Source organism: Mya arenaria, chromosome 4 (genome assembly GCF_026914265.1).
Source record: "Mya arenaria isolate MELC-2E11 chromosome 4, ASM2691426v1".
Classification (NCBI taxonomy): domain Eukaryota; kingdom Metazoa; phylum Mollusca; class Bivalvia; order Myida; family Myidae; genus Mya; species Mya arenaria.
Window position 1 is genome coordinate 13,030,629 of NC_069125.1, and position 21,837 is coordinate 13,052,465.

The following is a 21,837-nucleotide window of genomic DNA, read 5'->3' on the forward strand; positions in this document are numbered from 1 at the left end:
CTAATAAAACTCCAAAAATAAGCATAAAAGAAACAGAAAATTTGTTAATTTCAGTGTAAGATCGTATTTAATTTCACTCGTGATCATAGAAAAACTACATTTGCACTCGTGGCTTCGCCACTCCTGAAAATATGTTTTTCTATGACACTCGTGAAATAAAATACGATCTGACACTGAAATAAACAAATATCCTCTAATTGTATTTATTATTAGTATTATTTCTTTTATTATTATTATTATTATTATTATTATTATTTTTCTTTTTTTTCTTTTAGTTCTTTACAGCAATGAAAAAAATTGTCCTGAGGAATGTGCAGGCTGTAGGCTTCCACCACTACGGCCACCGCAGTTTGCACTTGATGGGATCCTTGCGAGATCAGCTGGAGGACAATAGTCATGATCCATATGCTATAGCCATAATGGACGGGCCACGGAAGCAAGCACACTTAAAAAGGGATTCCAGTCTGGTAAAATCTGACTTCTTCTTGAGGCCGTCTGATCTTCCGTCCACAATATCCAATCGCATCGGACCGCAGCAAAGTTGCGCAAATGTGTTTAAATGCAAGGAGAAACACTTGCCTTTCGTTAGAGACATTGCTACCAAGCCCAGTCAAACACCGACTGATGTTTACGTAAAAGTGATGAAACTACCGTAAAAGCATAAAGCATGATATATTATTATTCAATTACTTTGATGAGCAGTTAAAACATTCCATCCTCGGACGATCACAAGTTTCATTTTGTGTTGTTGTTTCATAAAGTCAATATGGGCAAGACTTTTCCTCAGATTGCAAATAAACTCGTTCGTTTATGCTAGTTTCTTAAATTATTGTTAAATGTTTGGTAATTGTAACGTTAAAAACGTTAATGGTCAATTATATATTGATACGTTTATGATCATAAATGTGGTGATTTCATACAAGTAAAAGTGACTGTGTTGTTAACAACATACTGACGACATATGGTCCGTAATGACGACTTTTGGACCATGACAATGACGATTCGAGAGCCTGCTTGACCGAATGTCGGCAGGGTTACGCCTGTAAACGTACAACGATGTAAAACAACATGTTTAAGGTTACCATATGCATAGACGATTGAATTAGCCCCCTTGATATTCATTGTATCATTCAATGTAAGACCCTTTTAACCGGAAGACGATGTTTTCGTTGAGTTCAAATAAGCTATGAAAGTAACAGTTACGACGACTGCCCTGCATGAAACATGTTTAATATATTGCTTGATGGAGTGAGAAACGGTTTTCCGGTTGCCACTTAAGGTGCACTATGGATTCGGATTTCATAATAATAGTAATAAGCGTTAATTTCAATCATCGATATGGGAACATTTTCGATGAACACATGCATGCTTTTTCTAAATGGAAAGGCTCCGAGCAGCCCGTTCAATATTTTAAACATATTTTGTTTCCTTATGAAAGGGCATATTTCTAACTTTGATATCCATTTGCACTTGCCTTACATTTTCGTAAAGACAGTGTTTCGTATATAATATTTTCAACGGTTATCAAAAATCCGAGATATTACACGATCATTTCGTTGTATCCAATTCATTATTTTCATTTATTTTAGAACTGTCGTGTCTTAAGCAATGGTAACGACATACCAGTGACATAACCATTTATAACTGTATATTGTTTCGGGAGAAGACACAAATTTGACTGAAATAGACTACTGGCTAAGGTCACAAATCCGAACACTTTTTGAGGTTTTTTACAATCATCTTGGAGAGATTTTGCTGTAGTAAATTAAAATTGCCTATAAAACATCTTTGGTTAATGTGAAAACATCTGTCAAATTACAGGTTCACGACCTCATCAATTTCATGTCGAAAAATTGTTCATTTTATGGACAGTAAATCACCCTTTAATTTATTCTATGGAGGGCACAAATAGCGAACACTTGCCAAGCGAAAAAACATAGTCATACAATTATAATTAATAAGTATGCTATATTAAATAAACACTTAGCTCTAAAGCCATTTATTGTTTCAGATGTTTTTTTCAAAACATGCAATTCAAATGTAAAGCGTGAATTCTATTTATAAATATCTTGAATGTAGGTCAACATAACTGCAAAACCTGAAGATGCGCGTGCGCCCTCTAAAGCCATTCCCCCATGTGCTATATTTTGATATTTAAGCGTATAAACATTGGATAGCTTTTTTAAGAAATATGCTTAACAAAACAAGATGAAACTTCGCAAGTGTGACTAAGGCAAGCCCCTTTATTGATCTAGATCATCGAATAATCGATCACTGTAAACAAACGCGTGTTTTAGCCGGTGTTCGGGATGTGTGTCCTGTTCGGAAATGTACCGTCAACCAGTACTGTAGAGTCTACTTAGAATAAATGAAAGTTTTTGTTCTTGTGTAAATGTACCATACGGGTGCGGATAAATATAAAAAGTGTATTAGAATAATTAATATCAAAATCGACATTCTACAGTAAAAGAACGCTTATTACCTCCCTTGTATATTTTTAACATTTTTTTTTTATTTCGATATTATATAAAAACACAAAGCGGATAAAAATACAACTATTTTAATTGTTCATTTCTTCCAAAAGATTACATTGAAATAGTTATGAAATATATAAACATTATTAAAATTTGTGTTTAATGACATTTTGTAAAGAATTTTCTTTCTAGTTTCTCTAGATAGGGTCAGTATTCACTGCCCTGCACAAAACACATGCATCTGACACATCTCAATTTTGTTGGTATAGTATATTCTGGGCCGTCTTCTGTGGTTGTCCGGTTTCCACTTAAGGGCCGAACTGTATTCGGATTCTGGATTCTACGCCCCCAATATATAGTGCATAAATAGGTTTGTATCATATGGAAAGAAACCACCAGAAACGTAAGGAAATGGTTACGGGTTGCCTCAAGTAGCAATCCACCAATGTCACCCAAATTAATAAAAAGTACCTTAGAATGGCAAACAAAGTGCTTGTGTATTTTTCAATAATTTTTCGACCGGTTTGTCGGTTCCCTTCCGCTAAAGTTAAGCTCAAAACCTGCCTAAGGGCGCATACATCATTATCATGAAGTTGCCATATTTGCATTTAAAAACTGTACATAAATGCAGTTTACAACCTCTGACCCATATTACTTGGGAACTTTCGCCACACAATAGCCATCTTCAGGCTGTGGACGTTCTCTTTCAAATTTGATGCTTTGAACGTATTCCTTTGCTGATTTCAATATAAACGTAAAAAGTCAATCTGCCCTCTTTTAATTGAAAAGTTTTTGATTGCTCTTCACACTATTTCAGATATACGTATAACAAAGTTTGGAGTCTACTGGTATAAAGCATCGTATCGAAAGTTTTTTCTTGATATAAATGAGTCTTTATATGTGTCATGGTTCATACGCCCTGCTTACCCTTTTCCATAATTATATTAGTTGTATTAATTGATCACGGGGAAAACGAAAATCTTTGAAGTGTTGAATCAGTGCAATGTGACTTTCTCTTCGGTCCAGAAAGGTATTACGATCGTGCTCTGTTTAACTGATTTATGAGAAGGTAAAAACATACGTCAATTCATTTAAACAAACAAGTACAACATCTACCCTGCATTTTTGAGTCTAGCATGGTCTTTCCGTGCCCATTGCCCGCCGTGACGCAATCAAGACTTAAATTGTATATACATGCCATACATGAGAACATGAGAAAGAAGTGACAGCAATTCGCAATCAAATTCAGACATTTGAAAACTTCAAGAAACAAAGAGAGATACAAGAGATCCGGTTGCGGTACACTAGCTCTTTTCGAAGAGACCCCTTTGTTCTTTTACGTGCTCGGTTTTAAGCACCGATACATAAGATACAACTTTCCTGGGTTAAACCAGTACTGAGAATACAATTTTCCCAGTACTTCCCTTTAAATGCCGAGCGCTAGGTAATGGAGCTACGGTTCCATATTTTACCGTCTTTCGGGAAACATACAGAGCATGGACGACCCTCATGTAAGGGATAATTTAAGCCTCCCTAAGTCCGTGTTTAGTATTGATCTGTATCTTTATTGCTATGTGTCTGTCTATCAGATCTCAGATCTGAATGTCCTGAGTGTTAAAGAAATAAACAAAGCATATTATTTAATAGTTTCTTTTTGTTTAAAACAAAATGGGTCCCCTGTGCGCCTAGTTACGCTCTTTAGAAGTAATTTATCTTTGTGACGTAACCACTCTTTAAGGGGTTCCTCGTTTATGAAGTAGTTAGATGACATGAAGTGTAAATAAAATTATTAAGAATGGGCGGAGTGAACGTATGGCTGACCCCTCACTGTTGAGTCTCGCTTTAGATGTAAATAATCGTTGTAACATAACCATGTTTGAAGGGGCTAAATTACTCACTATACACCTCGTTTTATATTGAGGCTAAAATTTCCCATTTCGATTTATTATTCCCCTTGAAACTGCGATGGGGACACGGCTCAAACTGTATATGAGAAGAACCTTAAAAACTATGAGACTTCCTTTACTGCATGTAAGAACAGCTGATTTTTTATTTCTACGAAACTTTATTGTGTATGATTAATGTATGATGTAATCTGAAATACATTTGTAACATACTAATTATTAATATAATAAGTAGTAAGTATAAATTTCGTATGTACCTAATTGTAGCTTTAAACAATTACAATTACACTTTTACAAGTTACACCATGTAAAAATCCGCCATTTTTGGAAAAAACGTTTGCAAAACTTTCGGCTTAAAAATGCACAATTATCAATTCCATGCATTGTTGTTCGGAGTTATTTTCCATCCACTTTTTCAGAGTTCGCTTTCTTATTAAATTACACAGAGAACTTGCTCATCTAATATTCGTTACCACAAACACAATCAATTTGTGCGACATTTTGGTTTTACGCATGCGCTTCTAGTATCTTCGCGAGCCATATTCCATTGCCATTTCAACCGCCGCCGTCTCCTCCTCCTCCTGTTCCCTGTCGAGGCGGCGGACGACCACGATGCGCGAGATCAATGCCAGCACGGCCGCCACGAGCAGACACGCGCCGGAGAAGTAAAAGGGCACGTGCTTGCCTTCGAATTTGTCATCTAGAGCCTCTGAAATGATAAGGGGAATTTATAGTCATGTGGTGCAAATCTAGCCATCAATCTAGTTAAAGAACTGTATCTTGGCAGACGCGTAGCTGACTTTACGCTAATACACAGTTGCGTTATGAATTTGACAAGCTTTTTTCAAGCCAAAAACCCCGATTTTGAAATACAAACCAAAGGGGGGGGGGGTGAAGGGGTTTAAAAGCTGTCAGGCATCGATCTGGGTAATCCTTAAATCGACCCTGGCTACGCGTCTGCTTGGTAAAAATAATGGCAAAAAGAATATAAGGATATGGTTTTAATACGGATTGAAAAGTCATCATCTTGTGTATCCAACTGACTTAACAAAAATATATATCATAAACTTTCTAAATTCATTTTAGACCTGTAGTTTTAAAGCGGATTTCGATTAAAATTTGGCAATATTCTTTTCCACATGTAAATCCTTTCTTCGAACCAACAAATACATTTTTTTTAAATATATTTTTTAAAATAATAGCTGGGTACCCGCAATCCAGTTTGAAGCAATTGTTCCGACGCCCCCAATAAACCCGAGGATGCCTGCGACTATCCGGATATGGCGCCGCTCAAATCCCTCTGGGATAGCGTCTTGAAGGACTGAGGCAAACACACCTATGAAGTCTCCAAAATGTTGTCTTTTATTTTTAAAGCTTAGAAGGCATGTATCTGTACAACATCTTCCTTGGTCAGTTTATCATTATGAATAGCCAAACCTAGACCTGTAACGATCACTTCATTTTTTATTCATCCGTTTCAATTCAAAGAGTTCAGTAAATATTAAAGTATTAAAATGTTCATTTCAAAAAATTGTGTTTAACTCTAATTGTGAATAAGTATGTATGAAAATATATTTTCATAATTTTTTAATAAATTGAACGATACCATCGGTAAAACCGAAAATCGCCGAATACGCAGCCGCCCATGCGTATGAAGTCATTTCCGGCACGTGGAGCGAGAGTATCCCGATCAAGGCGTCCATGGCCGCCAGAACCGCCAGATTCCCAGGAAGGTCGTGCCGTTTCCAACACAGCAGCAGTAGCAGCCCCAGAAGGGCACCTCCGTTCTCAATGAAGGGCTGGATGTCGACTTTGGTCTGGGAAAAGCCTTTCTCCTCCATGATTGGCTGCATTCCCTCGCTGAAGATCGGTCGACCTGGAGAGGAAAAGGATTTGTTTTAAGTGTACATATCAAAGCAAATGTTCTTACAAATAGGTGATTTTAATCGTTTGGTTTCATTTCACCATTTTATTATGTTAAGGGACAAGATATTCTGAACACTTAGACATGCGCTTTATTGTAAAGACAAGCTAAACAATCGAATTGAAATATATTTTAAACAAACTTAAATGTGGGAAAATCCCTTAAAAATCATCATAAACATAAGCATTAAATAATACATATTACAGAAGTGATCTACCAAAATTAAGCAAGACTAATACATTTTTTCAACTTCGCTTGAAAATTGATTCGAAATCCTTGCTTTATCAAATTGACGCACCAGTCTGATCCAGTAGAAACACGAGGACCACGAGGTAAAACACGATGTCCGTGAAAAGGTCCCCACTGAAGATGTAGTCAGAGCACTTCGCACCGCATCCTGATATCTGGTTTCCCCTCCGGTCTCTGCGTGACTTCAGCTTGAGCGGTTTAAGGGCAAAACTCGCTACTAGACTGATGCCTGAGAATTTTTCGGTAAAATTGTTAACCGTTATAAGAGTTGCATAAGAGTGCAAAACAAAACATTCACAAGAGAATTTTCCAGACAACGTTCACTTGCAAATGTGAATCTTGATATTTTGATACTCTCCCTTGCAAATGTGATAGTTGAGATTTTGATACTCTCCCTTGCAAATGTGATAGTTGAGATTTTGATACTCTCCCTTGCAAATGTGATAGTTGAGATTTTGATACTCTCCCTTGCAAATGTGATAGTTGAGATTTTAATACTCTCCCTTGCAAATGTGACAGTTGAGATTTTGATACTCTGCCTTACAAATTATGTGATTCTTGATATTTTGATACTCTGCCTTGCAGATGTGATTCTTGCGATTTTGATACTCTCCCTTGCAAATGTGATACTTGCGATTTTGATACTCTCCCTTGCAAATGTGATACTTGCGATTGTGATACCCTCCCTTGCAAATGTGATACTTGCGATTTTGATACTCTCCCTTGCAAATGTGATACTTGCGATTTTGATACTCTCCCTTGCAAATGTGATACTTGCGATTTTGATACTTTCCCTTGCAAGTGTGATACTTGAGAGTCGATACTTTCCCCATGTAAGTGTGATACTTAAGAATTTGATACTCTCCCTTCCAACTACGACGCTTGAATGGTTTATAGTTTGATATTCTCCCTTGCAAGTGCGATGGTTCATATTTTGATATTTTCCCTTGGAAGTGTGACACTTGAGATTTTGATATCTACTATCTTATGTTTGATGCCTTGTACTATTCGATTTTTTGTTGGAAGTGCATACTAAAGTTTAATCGTTGATTGTCCAACTTGTCTGTTGACATGAGCGTTTATATTAACCAGTGTGTGTATACCACGTGATAAATTACGTCATATATGCTACGTCGGAAGGTAACATTTTGCTTAAAATGAAGATTTAAATCAAAGATAACTTTTCTATTACAACTTCATTTTAAATGAACCAAAGGGCAGTCTAATAAGATTAAAGAGCCCCGTATTTGTTTCATTCCCGAAATTTGATAAGGTTATTAGTTTCATCAAACACTTCGACAAACCTATTTCCAAAATCATGTTTTGACAGTGCTCCGTCAGACGGCCGTATTGTGAAAAGGTTTGTTGAAGTGTTTTAAGATACTAAACTCTCAATCAAACTCTGGTAAAAGAGCGATGGCAGGGCTCCGTAAGCGGCGTAGACTGCGCTATGTTGCATTTAAAATGGTGAAGAAATAGCGAAGTTAACATTGTTCAAAGTCTTTTTTCAAATCAAAATATTGTCCTCCGACGTAGCATTTATGAAGCAATTTGTCACGTGGTACACACACACTGTTAACGTAAAACTTCTAGAAATACATTACCTTTCACTCCTTTGACTAAATAAAAAATCATTGCAACAATTTCCAAATGAACAGTTATTTTCCAATCATCCCCATTTTAATGAATTAATGACGCATACAGCTGATGTTTGTATTGAATTGTGGTATGTTATGAAAGAGGAAGTAGACCCAATTTTAGTAAAATTGTAATATTCTTTAATTCTGCTACGTCAATTTCTAAGCATTTGACTTAAAGATCCAACTAAAACCATAACAACACAAAATAAAGCTAAGGAAGATTGCCAGAAATTGCTTACATCAGAATGTAAACTAAGCTTTTCAATTTCTAATCAAACAAAGCAAAGACATTTAAAAAAAAAACATTCTAAAAAACCTAGAGCCCAGAGTAGTATCTTGTCTACTATAAGGTAATTCAATTCAATTCAATTCAGTCATACCTCGTTGGCTCGAGCACACATTGACAGGCGAAAATACCTCGAGCCATGAAAAGTTCGATTCAAGCGGGAATGCATACCTTCAGTATGGATCAATTTGTCATTTATATCCAGTTCGAGCCAACGAGGAATCCGAGCCAAGCGAGTTCGAGCCAACGGGGTTTGACTGTATATTTTCGAATTGTAGTGCAAAAGAGCAGAAAGTAAATAGATTGTTCACAGGAGGCAGAGTTTAACAAATTCTTCATCTGAACAGTGGTGTACTATGTTTTGACAAAATTTAAATTTAGAGAAGCTAGTTGAAATTATAATAAAATGTTTGGGGGTAAACACTTTGGCACAAAATGCATAAACAAGTTTAAGTAACCGTTATATTAATGTCAACGTATTGTTTGTTTCAAGCAATGGGTAAATGCTATTTTGTAAGATAAGACTCCACAGTAGTTGAAACCTAAACCATGTCCTTATCTCACTTTTACTTGTTACTTGAGCGTATCGTTAAAGATCCACTCTTGCTCCCAAATAAATTTACCACAATTAATACGATTGTTTAAATATACTGTGAAGATTGAAAAAACACACGAGAAAACAATGGTTCTTATGAATAATACCGAGTTTAATTTGAAAGAAAGGTGCAGAAAACATGGTATTTCTACCTTATGAGACGATAGTAGTCACAGTAAATCTTTTAGCACTCGCCAATCATTTAATAGTTTCATGTTTTTAGCTTTTAAATACACGGTTACCATTTTGTTATCAGTAATTAATATTTTCCATAAATGCATTATTTAGTAAGTAGATTAAGGTTTTTCACTTAAAATGTATGCTTGTTATAAATGTGTGTGTATTGATTTTGAATAAGAGCGTCACTTAAAACTGCCTGCCATAATACTAAAGTGATAGTTGATGACCTGGTTTTTGGCTTTCATATATTTAAATTTAATACGAAAAAGCTAAACCAGTATTTGAAATAGAATACCATTAGTATTTTTAATAAGCGATATTTTGAAAGAGCTCGGCCAAATAAATGTAATGTTTACCTTGTCCTACTCATACATAAAATGCTTCGTTTAACATCACTTGAGGAGATATTTCTCACGCGAAGAATAACGAAAATATTATAAAAGCAGGAGCGTTAAACTTCAACATACAAGCAGTATATTGAGTATAATTGTTTCTTACAGTGTAAAACCGCAATATATCAGCCACTTGTACGATCGTTATGTAAACGGTTCCCTGTTTAACCAATAGTATAGTATTCTATTATGAAATATAGAAATTTACGCCCGATTTCAGTTAAAATAGAAACTAAAAAAAACTTGCTGTTGTTGTTATTGTTTTTTGCTGTTTTTGTTGCTGTTTTGTTGTTGTTGATTTTACGTTGTTGTTGTTTTAATTTTGTTGCTTTTTTGCAGCTGTTGTTTAAATTATTGCTTTTTTTTGTTTCTATTGGGCTGGGAGGCATTCATTTGCATTTTATTACTGAGTAAGCAATAATATTTCAAATTATACCAAAATAGAATGAGGTCGCAAGCCAATTGAACTTTCTTTGGCTACGTTAACGTAATGTAGCTTAAAGAAAACGTTAAGCCACTGTATACAACTCGGTCACATACCAAACCACTGTTAAAGCATTATTATTTTTAAATAACAATTTTAAAATAACAATTGATAAATAATAAGCAAAAAACGGATTGATAATTATAAAACTTGTTCAAATGTTACAACTTCGGAGATTCTTTAAAAGTTCGTTTTTGTTGTTGTTGTTGATTGTGTTGATGTTGTTGTTGATGTTGTTGCTGTTGTTTTTGTTGTTGATGTTGTTGTTGATGTTGTTGCTGTTGTTTTTGTTGATGATTTTGTTGATGTTGTTGCTGTTGTTTTTGTTGATGATGTTGTTTGGGTGCCTTACCTTCGTCTTTCATACCGCGGAATTAAAATATCAAGAAACATGAAAATCACCTGCCGGAATGGCTTGGAATTTGAACGTTTTTGTCCAGTTCAGGTCTATCCCGTCAATGAACGTGATCCCAATCATCAAAAAGTTGATAAGCACCGCCCCCATTCCGCTCAGCACGATTGCGCGCATGCGCAGTTCGTCAAAGTACTCGAGCACCGCAATAATGGCGGCAACGCGTAGTAAAGCCGTCCCGATACCTTCAAGAGAAAGTTTTTGATTAATAAACGTGTATCTAGAAATGCAATGGACATTAAAGATGGTGTAGGTTAATACATACTAGCAATGTTTGAGTGGTTTACGTTATACCGAGTGTGTGTGTACCACGTGATAAACTGCGTCAAAAATTGCGTCATTGGATCGCAATAATTTGTTTCGAAAGAAGACTTTAAACAAAGATAACTTCACTATTTCTTCACCATTTTAAATGAAATATGGCGCAGTTTACGCCGCTTACGGAGCCCTGCCTTCAGTCTTTTACCAGAGTTTGATTGAGAGTTTAGTTTCTTAAAACACTTCAACAAACCTTTTCACAATACGGCCGTCTGACGGAGCACTGTCAAAACATTATTTTGGAAACAGGCTTGTCGAAGAGTTCGATGAAACTAATCACCTTATCAAACTTCGGTAATAAAACAAAGGCTGCGCTTTGTTTAATTAAAAATGGTGTTGGCGTATATGACGCGATTTATCACGTGGTATACACACATGACATAATTCATTTGATATTCTCTTCATTCCAAGATGGTTCAACTGGAATTCCAAATAGGCATGCTGCTCTTACCGCCAACGCCCGCACTGAGCACTGTTACCGCGACTTCCTCGTCCAGGAACGAGGCTACGATAAACCCCACCGCCACCAGCACAGATCCAATGACGGAAGTAATCCGGTAACCGAGGAAAACCGCCAGCATTGCGCCAAGGAGCACTGTTAAACAGAAGATACTTTGTTATCCGAGACGAGGCTGTATACGATAAGCACCGAATCAAACACAGACTCCAGCACGGAGCAATTTCGGTTAACCGAATAGCACCGAACAGTACCGACCAGTACCGAATCGAACCGAAACATACCGAACAGTACCAAGAAACATAGGTGGCAGTATCATCGATAGATGGTGATAATTTTTTGGTTATGATTAATATCTGTATTTATTTAGATATTATTGTAGTCTCATCTTTTCCTACATACATACAAGACAGAAAAACAGTCTCCAACAAACACGTTTCATTTAAGAATTCCTGCAATCGAAGATGAATAAACTAGTAAGATGTAATAACTACAGCAATAACTATAAACACAACTCATCCTCTCGCGCGAGGCGTCTTATTTAGCACGTCCATTTCCATGTGCTCCTTAAACAGTCCTATCAATCCATCAGTCAACGAAATCCACTGAATCCAATATTATTTCAAATGCATAAATTTCCATCTCTGATTACTGCCACCTGTGACACAGACCATCTCTAATTACTGCCACCTGTGGCACAGACCATATCGGTCAAGGAATCGGAATAAAGGTCGGTCCTTTTCCAGGGATTCAGCGCTGAAGTGATGGAAGCGCATATAAAGCATCATCGGCACCCTAGCGTATCATAACCTATATGATACAAAAGGCAAATAAGCAAGGGAAACTTTGTAATTCTTGAATATTCATAAGCATATTCCGACCAATAAAATAGCCGATAACAAATAGGAAAGAATCCCCTTTGTGAAGAGCTTTCGGCATATTTAACAATATCTTGCCTAAAAAGATTTGTAAGCCGTGATCTCATTGGATTATTTCGAACCGAGATTACATCCGTAACTTCTCGGCCATTTCCGCACCGCATGAGGTGTGTCTCATGCGACCAATCAAGTGGCTGGATTTCACCTTATTAAATATTCATGAGTACGAGCTTTTTACAGCTGATTTGCACAGAGTATCATATTATATACTTTAAATGTTTAGCTTGGTGTCATATAAAAAAATGGAATCATATTAATATTAATGTCTGAAACATCCCCAACTTACCACAGAGAAGACTTATGTATACAAATATGTATTCTAAGCGTGTACCGACTTCATCGTCCGTGGTAACGGTTGCAGAGAACACGTTTCCGGCGGTCAGAGGCTGTGGCTGGTTGAGATTAAATTGGCATAAATCCTGCATCCCCGGTGGGACAGTTGCGGGGTCGACACCTTGGAAATAATTCTCCATGCACGGGTGATAGGTAGGGACGCCAAGATTTACACAGTTAATGAAGCCGGGGTCATCACTTCCAGGAAAGTTCGCCAACAGGTAATTTAAACATCCGTTGTAGTCAATGTTCCTGGCTGTCGTAGCTGGCACAGGCGCTGGCGTCGTCACGTTTCCGGTTGTTTTGTTCCCTGCCTTTGTAACGTTGAACGCGGTGTTGATGGAGTCGACGGACACGTGGACTGTAGTGCGAACGACGGCTGTAGCGGAAGTGATGACAGCACTGCCACCACAAACAGCCCAGCCGCTTAATCCGCCTTCCGGTGGCGCCTCGACCGTCGCCTCACCATCCACGCCATCGATGTCCGCTTTCTTTAGTTTCTTTGCGGCCTGGATAGAAAACGTACAAAAATACAAGTATGTACAGGTATTCTGCATATTAAGTTAATTTTCATGTTATTTCAATGGCTCGAAATAGTTTTTTTTGTATTAAATTTCACACAAAGTATTCCCTGACTGTTTTGAGATATTAATATTCCAAGTATTAATATTTCAGCATTAAAAAGTGACTTTAGGTAAAACACATACAGTGTACCCATTACCCATTAATGTATTATTTAATGGGATAAATTGTGACATACAACTTTTTTATAGCTTACCTGTTTAGCCCTTTTCATGTTTTTGTTTCTGTTTCTGCTTCCGCGACCATTAGCCTAAAAAATTCAATAGCTTTGTTCACTTTTGTTTTTACAATACGCTAATAAAAGTTCTTACTAAAATGTTAATTCTCATGGTAGATTCTTAAAACATTAAATGCAGTGCTTGATTTTCTACCAGTACATATATGTGTCTATTTCATCAAGAATGTAAAATAAAATTATCGACAATCAACAACTATATCGGCTCGGACTCACATAGAAGTTTCCTATTGGCGTAACTTATCCGGGACTAAGCCAGTAAGAACTCATAAAGAATTGTACTGGTGACGAAATGTTACTGGGACTTAACCGGTTATATCTTGAATAGAACATTCTTGCTGACGTAACTAAACCGGGCCTAAACCGGTTATCTCTCGAATAAAACATTCCTGCTTACGTAACTAAACCGGGACTAAATCGGTAAAATCTCGTATAGAGCATTCCGGCCGACGGAACTAAACTGGGACTAAACCGATTATATCTCGTATAGAACATTCCTGCTTACGTAACTAAACCGGGACTAACCCGGTTATATCTCGTATAGAACATTCCTGCTTACGTAACTAAACTGGGACTAACCCGGTTATATCTCGTATAGAACATTCCTGCTTACGTAACTAAACCGGGACTAACCCGATTATATCTCGTATAGAACATTCCTGCTGACTTAACCAAACCGGGACTAACCCGGTTATATCTCGTATAGAACATTTCTGCTTACGTAACTTAACCGGGTTAGTCCATTCCTGCTTACGTAACTAAACTGGGACTAACCCGGTTATATCTCGTATAGAACATTCCTGCTTACGTAACTAAACCGGGACTAACCCGATTATATCTCGTATAGAACGTTCCTGCTGACTTAACCAAACCGGGACTTACCCGGTTATATCTCGTATAGAACATTTCTGCTTACGTAACTAAACCGGGACTAACCCGGTTATATCTCGTATAGAACATTCCTGCTTACGTAACTAAACCGGGACTAACCCGGTTATATCTCGTATAGAACATTCCTGCTTACGTAACTAAACCGGGACTAACCCGGTTATATCTCGTATAGAACATTCCTGCTTACGTAACTAAACCGGGACTAACCCGGTTATATCTCGTATAGAACATTTCTGCTTACGTAACTAAACCGGGACTAACCCGGTTATATCTCGTATAGAACATTCCTGCTTACGTAACTAAACCGGGACTAACCCGGTTATATCTCGTATAGAACATTCCTGCTTACGTAACTAAACCGGGACTAACCCGGTTATATCTCGTATAGAACATTCCTGCTGACGTAACTTAACCGGGACTAAACCAGTTATATAATACGTATAGAACATTCCTGCTGACGTAACCGGTTAGAATTCGCCTAGTGTCTTACGAAATTTCAATGTGAGCCCTTACCTTTATGTTGTGAAACAAAAGCGTTCAACACGGCAAAAACAACATAAGACATATCACGAAAGAGCAATGGTGACCTCATAACTTTTAATTTATATATCAACAAATTTATCCAAACTCGTGGAATCGTGGGTGTTGCTATCGTCGTCAACCACGGTACTTTCTTCCGTTACACTTTATACACACCGTGGGACAATTGACTGATAAGATCTCGTGTTGATGAATATGCATGCAGTAGAAGAGACAACTCTTCATCCAATGAATTTGCATGTTACACCCAAATATTGTTCAATAACTTATCACGTTCCGTGGCCGTGTGGTCTTGACTACTGCCAAATATTATTGTTTTTATAAGGCGGACAATCCGACAATATTTTTCAACCTTAAAGCATCTGGTACTTTGGGGAACCAATGCAACTTCCCACGTAACACAACGAAGCATACGATGGGGTGTTAGAAAAATATCATGAATGTATAAACTCTTGAAGTGTAAACCGCTTTAAATAATGAATATGAAGTCACCATCGTTTTTCGAGGTACGTTTCACCTTTTCCACCTATTGGCCTTCCTGCCCCCAACAGTTTCTACAAAAATACATGCAATTGAACATCCGTACATTATTTTCATTATAATGCAGAAGCAGGGGAGTGCAAGTAGGTTTATATGAGTCAGCTACATATCATGGCGAATAAAATGATGAAAAAGTCGTGTTCATATACATATAGTATTTTACAAATAAGGCACCGCCTTCAACAGACTTTAAATGCCAGCAGTAAAGCCAACATGTGTGATTTGCTTCATGAAAAGAGCAACGTATTCCCGAAGACTAATTATAATTTTAGTCTGTGTACTAGAACAGAATTAAAACCAATTAGTTATTTATATGACAATCGATAGCAGCTATAAAGTTTTGAATAACATGTACCTGTTCTTCTTCTCTGTATCTACTGCTAGAAGATTGCCCCATCCTTGTAATTGGCGAGATCTGCTGTCTCCTTCTAGATTTCACTGCCTCTAGTGGCTTATCCTGTAAACGGTTATGGTTCTATAGAATGTACATATGTATGCTAATATCGTTCCGTTATGCTCAACAAGATTGTCTTTCGAAGTAGAATGTCTCCCCAATGATATGCAAAGATATACATATTGATTTTAGCGCGGATATCTTCCCGTCCGTCCGAAGTCCGTCCGTCAGCCCGCCCGCAGGCCGGCCAGCCCGTACGTCAGCCCGCACGCCCAATATCACTGATCAAGGTTAAATATTCAAGTCATTTAGTTTGTGTCCTTAAAGTATCTCTTTCACCCCTTAATGGATGTTCATGAAACTCGAATAAAATATGCACTACATAGAGACAATGTGCAGAAACCACATTACAGGCACTCTAGCTCACACTCAAAGGTCAAAGGTTCGAGCCATATATTTCATTTTGCTCCATATCTCTTACACTCCTTGAAATATGTTCACGAAACATTTGTAACATGTTCACATAATCGACAAAACACTCACAATATTTCCCAAGGTCAAAGGTCGTGGAACAGAATGAGACAATTTTTAAGCATGGGGAGAGACTTCTGGTTTTGTTTCAAAAAACAATCGTGACGAAACAATAAAATTACAGTAGTTGTATTACGTTTGGTGTTTCAGTTGTGCAAAAAATGATTGTTAACCTTGACATACAGAAACAGGTCAAAAGGAATCGCTCATATAGAAATTACAGAAAAAAGTACAAATATAGTATAAATATAGTATAAATAAGTATTTTGGTTGAAGCGGTGTGCGATAACTCCGATAAAGTCAGGAAAAAATACAGACGGCTTAACCACTGGGTTTTTGACGTTCAAGCTATTGCTAACGTCACGTGATAATGTCAATCAACCAATCACGCAACAACGAATCGCTCATAACCGTTTTTAACACTAATTAATATTGTGATCTTCAAATATTATTTGAGCAATAACAACATTTGCTGAACGGTTCAAGCTTTTGGTATCTTAGTTTTAACATCCCTATTAATTTGCCGCACTTTTTTTCGTCATCCAAAAAAAAAATACAAAAATATTAACGAGTACCTTTAAAGCGGCACTCTCACAGATTCACCGTTTTGACATTTTTATTTTTATTTATTGTCTTGGAATGTTCATATTTTGCGTTAATATCTGCATACCAGTGATATAAGACTGCTGACAAAATATCAGAACGCAGATTTTCATATTCCCGTTCGAAAATTAATGCTTATGGCTAAAAGCGTTACTAACGGTTTAAGAAAAATCCATAACACATCATTTTTCGAACTTTAATATAATAATCTTCGCTCTGAATTTTTGTCAGCAGTCTTATATAACTGGCTTACTTGCATTTTCGCATAAATTGGCTCGTTCCAAGACCAACAAATAAAAAGGTGTCAAAACTTTCAATCTGTAAGTGCGTTTTTGTTGATACCAAACCAGTTTCAGGAGTGCAGCTTTAAACGCCTAACTAAACGGTTTCTTGTTCGTAAAACGGAGTTTGTACAATTTAGCTTCGTATTGATTTGTTTAAATGATATTATCATATAACAACTGAAGCCGTTTAGATCTATTGATAAACTGATATTCAGTGTCCTGCGCCATGTGCGCCTGTTTGATAGTAATTCGGGCGTGAACAATTTGTGAACCCTCATTTATCTATGTCAATTTAGGATAATCGAAACGGGACACAGATTTTGACCAAATAAACAAATACTGTAAATAAAAATGTGAATTTGTACATCGACAAAGCTATGCACTGACACAATTGTCTAAGATTACGTTTTACTTGGCCACATGCAATTATTAATGTATGTGTCACATCTCATTCACAACAGTTGTACGTATTATCATTACTAGGATGCAAACATGCATTAATGCATTTTAGATATTAACATCGATATTATTTTTATGTTTATTTAGGCCAAAACAATACACTTTACTTTTCAGGCACTTTTTAAAAATGGGGAGGGAGCGCTCATTTTTGTATCTGCCTATTTCTTTTTTATCCTGTTTTGGGGAGGGAACGCTCATTTTTGTATCTGCCTATTTCGTTTTTCATCCTGTTTTGGGGAGGGAACGCTCCTTTTTGTATCTGCCTATTTCGTTTTTCATCCTATTTTGGGGAGGGAGCGCTTATTTTGTATCTGCCTATTTCTTTTAATCCTGTTTTGAATTTAACAAAATGATATAAACAGTATAAGAAAATGTTTGTATTAAAAAAGCAAAAATAAAATGTAATCTGAAAAACTGGAGTGAGTGGAAAAAAAATGCGGCGGTGCCTGAGAAACTAAAGTGTAATGTTTTTTGGCCTAATCTGATTGATTAACCAACATATTAATTTGCATGGATAGGGGTTTTGAATATCACCATAATGTTGCCACTATTATGATATAATATATTAAAGGGAGTTAATTAAAGAAAATATTACTATGGTTATATAGCAATTTTTTTAATGTGTTACTTAAATAACATAATAATGCCTATATCAACAAATAAACTATCGGTGAAAGCATTAAAGTTGGTACCAGAATTGGTACGTTTCATTCTGAATCAACCATTTTGTTTGCCATGAAACATTTTTCTCACTTAATGTTTGCATGAAACGAAATTACTTCCTCTCCCTTGATTAAAGATAGTCAAGCTATGTTTGCAAACTGGCTATTAAACATATCCACGATCTAAACATTATTGACCATTACAAAAGCAATGTACGTGGATTCTTAAACTAGCATTGTTTAATGATAATTGAATATAAAAAACTATGACTTGCAGGCGCGTAGCTAGTGCCAAAATTTGAGATTACGCAGATCGATTCCATGGGGTATATCAACCCCTTCACCCACCACCCCCTTCGGTTTTTATTTCAAATTCTGGTTTTTGTTGGTATGAGACAAACTCCGACCTGTCAAAATTACATTACGCAACTGCGTATTTGCGTACAGTCAGCTACGCGCCTGACTTACTGAGTTTGTGCTTTAAGTTTCCAATGTCGTAAAAATGAGACAGCTGATGATTATACTAAATATGTTCTGCTTTATGGTACCCTGAATTTTCACGGTTTTTAGGGTTTCTAAAAAGTAAGCTTATTCGCCCGTTAAGTCTTTATTACGTTCAGCTATGTGCTGGAAATGATAACACGCAATAACCATCTATAATTATGTAAGTTTGTACTTATATTTAGCTTGTCATTATCATTTCAATTGTACCATAACGTATATCAGCTAAAATATACAAAACTCAGTATATTGAAAATGCACACACATATGCATGATAACATTGTCATATCATTGCATAGATAACAATCAAAGATGAAAAGCATTTTTGACCTTGAGAAGATGTTTATATGATAAAATATAACTTAAAGATGCACTCTTACTCCCAAATAAGATTTACCACAATGTTTTAATATACGAAAAGGAATGAATAAATGTCGAAAACAATGGTTCTTATGAAGGACACCGAGTTTAATTTGAAAGAAAGTTGCCGAAAACACGGTATTTCTACCGTATAGTATATCACAGTAAATCTTTTAGCACTCACCAATCATTTAATATTTTTTGCGTTTTTCAGCTATTGAAAACACGGTTACAATCTTGTTCTCAGTAATTAATCTTTTTCATAAATGCATTATTTAGTCAGAAGTTAAAGGTATATCACTCAAAATTTATGTTTGTTATACATGTGTATGTATTAATTTTAAATAAGAGTGTCACTTTAAAATTGTGCTGCTGTAGGTTTTAAACTCCTTTATTCAACATTTAACTTTATGATGATTTATCATATTGCCCATTAAAATTAAAATCTATTTATGTTGAAAATTCCTTAAAGCTAGATCATTCAAGCAAGTTTTAGATTTAACGTTAATGTTGATTTCTGTTTTATCAAATTGACGTTTAAAAATAAATATTCTTTAAAATGTTGGAAAATCCCTTGCCAAATTAAAAGCTTGATGTTGTTGTTATTGTTGTTGAGTTTATAAAGGTCTGACCGCGCCCTATAGTGGCTGCATTATGGCTTGACCCCGTCACAGCCCCAAGTGTGACTGAAATATATTTTTGATGGTGCTCTGACTATTGGATATGGTTTTATTTCCTTGGTCTTAAAAGCTAGATTATCCCAGCTAACCTATATTTACCCAATTCACAGACTTCCATTGAACAGCTAGACGGTGCTAATCCAAAAAAGAATGTTATACCTCTTTAGCTGTCTTTTGTTGTTTAAATACCTTAAGTAGCTTCCCACATTTCTTATTTTATCCATATTTCATTCAAAAATATTTGAATTGTAATCAATTTCTGCCCCTGATAAAATTGTTCTTCTCATTTTGTTGTTTAAATACCTTAAGTAGCTTCCCACATTTCTTATTTTATCCATATTCCATTCAAAAATATTTGAATTGTAATCAATTTCTGCCCCTGATAAAATTGTTCTTCTCAATTGTTTGGAATTTTATTTATTGTAAAACGTAGCCCATTTGAATAAATACAAGCGAAGTTGTCTCAAAACCCTTCAATTTATACCTTAAAATGAAACTAATAAATTGGTCTTTATTCTAGTGCGAAAAACGGAATAAAGCCACAGCAATCTTAGTTCTCCTATTATTGTTTTCATACCGACACATATATACTGTTATCATACAGCATTTTAAAGATGCACTCTTAATCCCAAATAAAAATGTGGTTCTTATGAAGGATACCGAGTTTGATTTGAAATAAATGATCATTAAATACGGCATTTCTACCTTATGAGACGATAGTAGACCACAGTAAATCTTTTAGCATTCACCAATCATTTAATCTTTTTTTGCGCTTCCTGTTATTAAATAAACGGTTACACTCTTGTTATCAGTAATTGATAGTTTCCATAATTACATTATTTAGTAAGTAGTTAAAGGTTTATCAGTCTAAATAGTTGTTTGTTATACATGTACATTTGAATAAGAGTGTCACTTTAAGCTAAAGATCGTTCATATGTACTTTTATATATTTAATACGAATTATATTGAACACAGAGAAACATTCATGTTTTATACATACCTGTTAACAGCTAATAATCCAGCTCCTTTCTGGTCGATATATCGTTTAAAATGATGTTCGTATTCAGACAAGCCAACCATTCAACAGCCAACGATCCAACAGCCAACGATCCAACAGCCGGTTAAATACATTATACACTTGAAATCTAATACGAAAGAATTTCTAAATTGGGCCCTACTAAGATGAATTTCAATACCCGCTTGTGTTAAGCCCAAGGTCAGTTATTTCAATATTGGAATTTGTAGGGCTTTGTGTATTTTCGATGACATTGTATTTACACTGTCTGTTAAGCCCGAGGGTCACTTTTTTGTTTGATTTTAATTATACATGGTCAATAATGAATAACGGTTATTTGTTCTATTCCCAAACAATTGTTCTCTTCGTAACAATTTGAATAGTACAGCGTTCTTTTTGATTTGTCCGAAATATAATGACATTAGGAAAAAATACATAGCCAAATTTTACTATGCAAGACCAAGCATGTTTAAATTCATTAAATTATTAAACTCGGAAAATGCTGCATGAATAGTACAGCGTTCTTTTTGATTTGTCCGAAATATAATGACATTAGGAAAAAATACATAACCAAATTATACTATGCAAGACCAAGCATGTTTAAATTCATTCAATTATTAAACTCGGAAAATGCTGCATGTCTACGAAAACTAGCTTTGTATTGCAAACATGCTTTTAAGCTACGATATACTGCTTTGAATAATAATGCTTAACTTTTAACATGTTGAAATCATTGTTCGTTCATATATGTATATATGTATAATGCACTCTCGCATTTATCAACTATTGCCATGCCATGTGTTATGTTATTGTAACAACGATAAACTGTATATGTTCAAGTTAACAATAAATTTTCTGTTCTGTTCTGTTCTGTTAAACTACAAACCATAAGAAGCTGTTGAAGTGGTCAACATTTTATTTTGTCTAATGAGAAGGTAGTTTTTCTCAAGCTTTCTTATACATTAATTTCAGTT

At 35.8% G+C, this 21,837-nt stretch overlaps 1 protein-coding gene across 1 annotated transcript; it reads right to left on the reverse strand.

Moving 5' to 3' along the window:
* Positions 1-5,753: 5,753 nt before the first annotated feature.
* Positions 5,754-20,870, reverse strand: LOC128230636 (uncharacterized). Its single transcript, XM_052943078.1, has 9 exons — positions 20,849-20,870; positions 15,730-15,831; positions 13,365-13,418; positions 12,540-13,095; positions 11,310-11,453; positions 10,531-10,725; positions 6,601-6,780; positions 5,985-6,254; positions 5,754-5,821 (listed from the first exon to the last, which is right to left on the reverse strand). The coding sequence occupies exons 2-9, from the start codon at positions 15,769-15,771 to the stop codon at positions 5,754-5,756; spliced, it is 1,509 nt and encodes a 502-aa protein (XP_052799038.1). The 5' UTR covers positions 15,772-15,831; positions 20,849-20,870.
* Between the last annotated feature and the right edge of the window lie 967 nt (positions 20,871-21,837).

Bases quoted from the DNA above. Each gene is read 5' to 3' on its own strand.
- LOC128230636 (XM_052943078.1), bottom strand. From the start codon at position 15,771: ATGGGGCAATCTTCTAGCAGTAGATACAGAGAAGAAGAACAG. The intron at 13,419-15,729 runs GTACATGTTATT...TGAATTTTTTAG, and splicing joins GATACAGAGAAGAAGAACAG to GCTAATGGTCGCGGAAGCAG. The intron at 5,822-5,984 runs GTATCGTTCAAT...TGATCGTTACAG, and splicing joins GATTTTCGGTTTTACCGATG to GTCTAGGTTTGGCTATTCAT.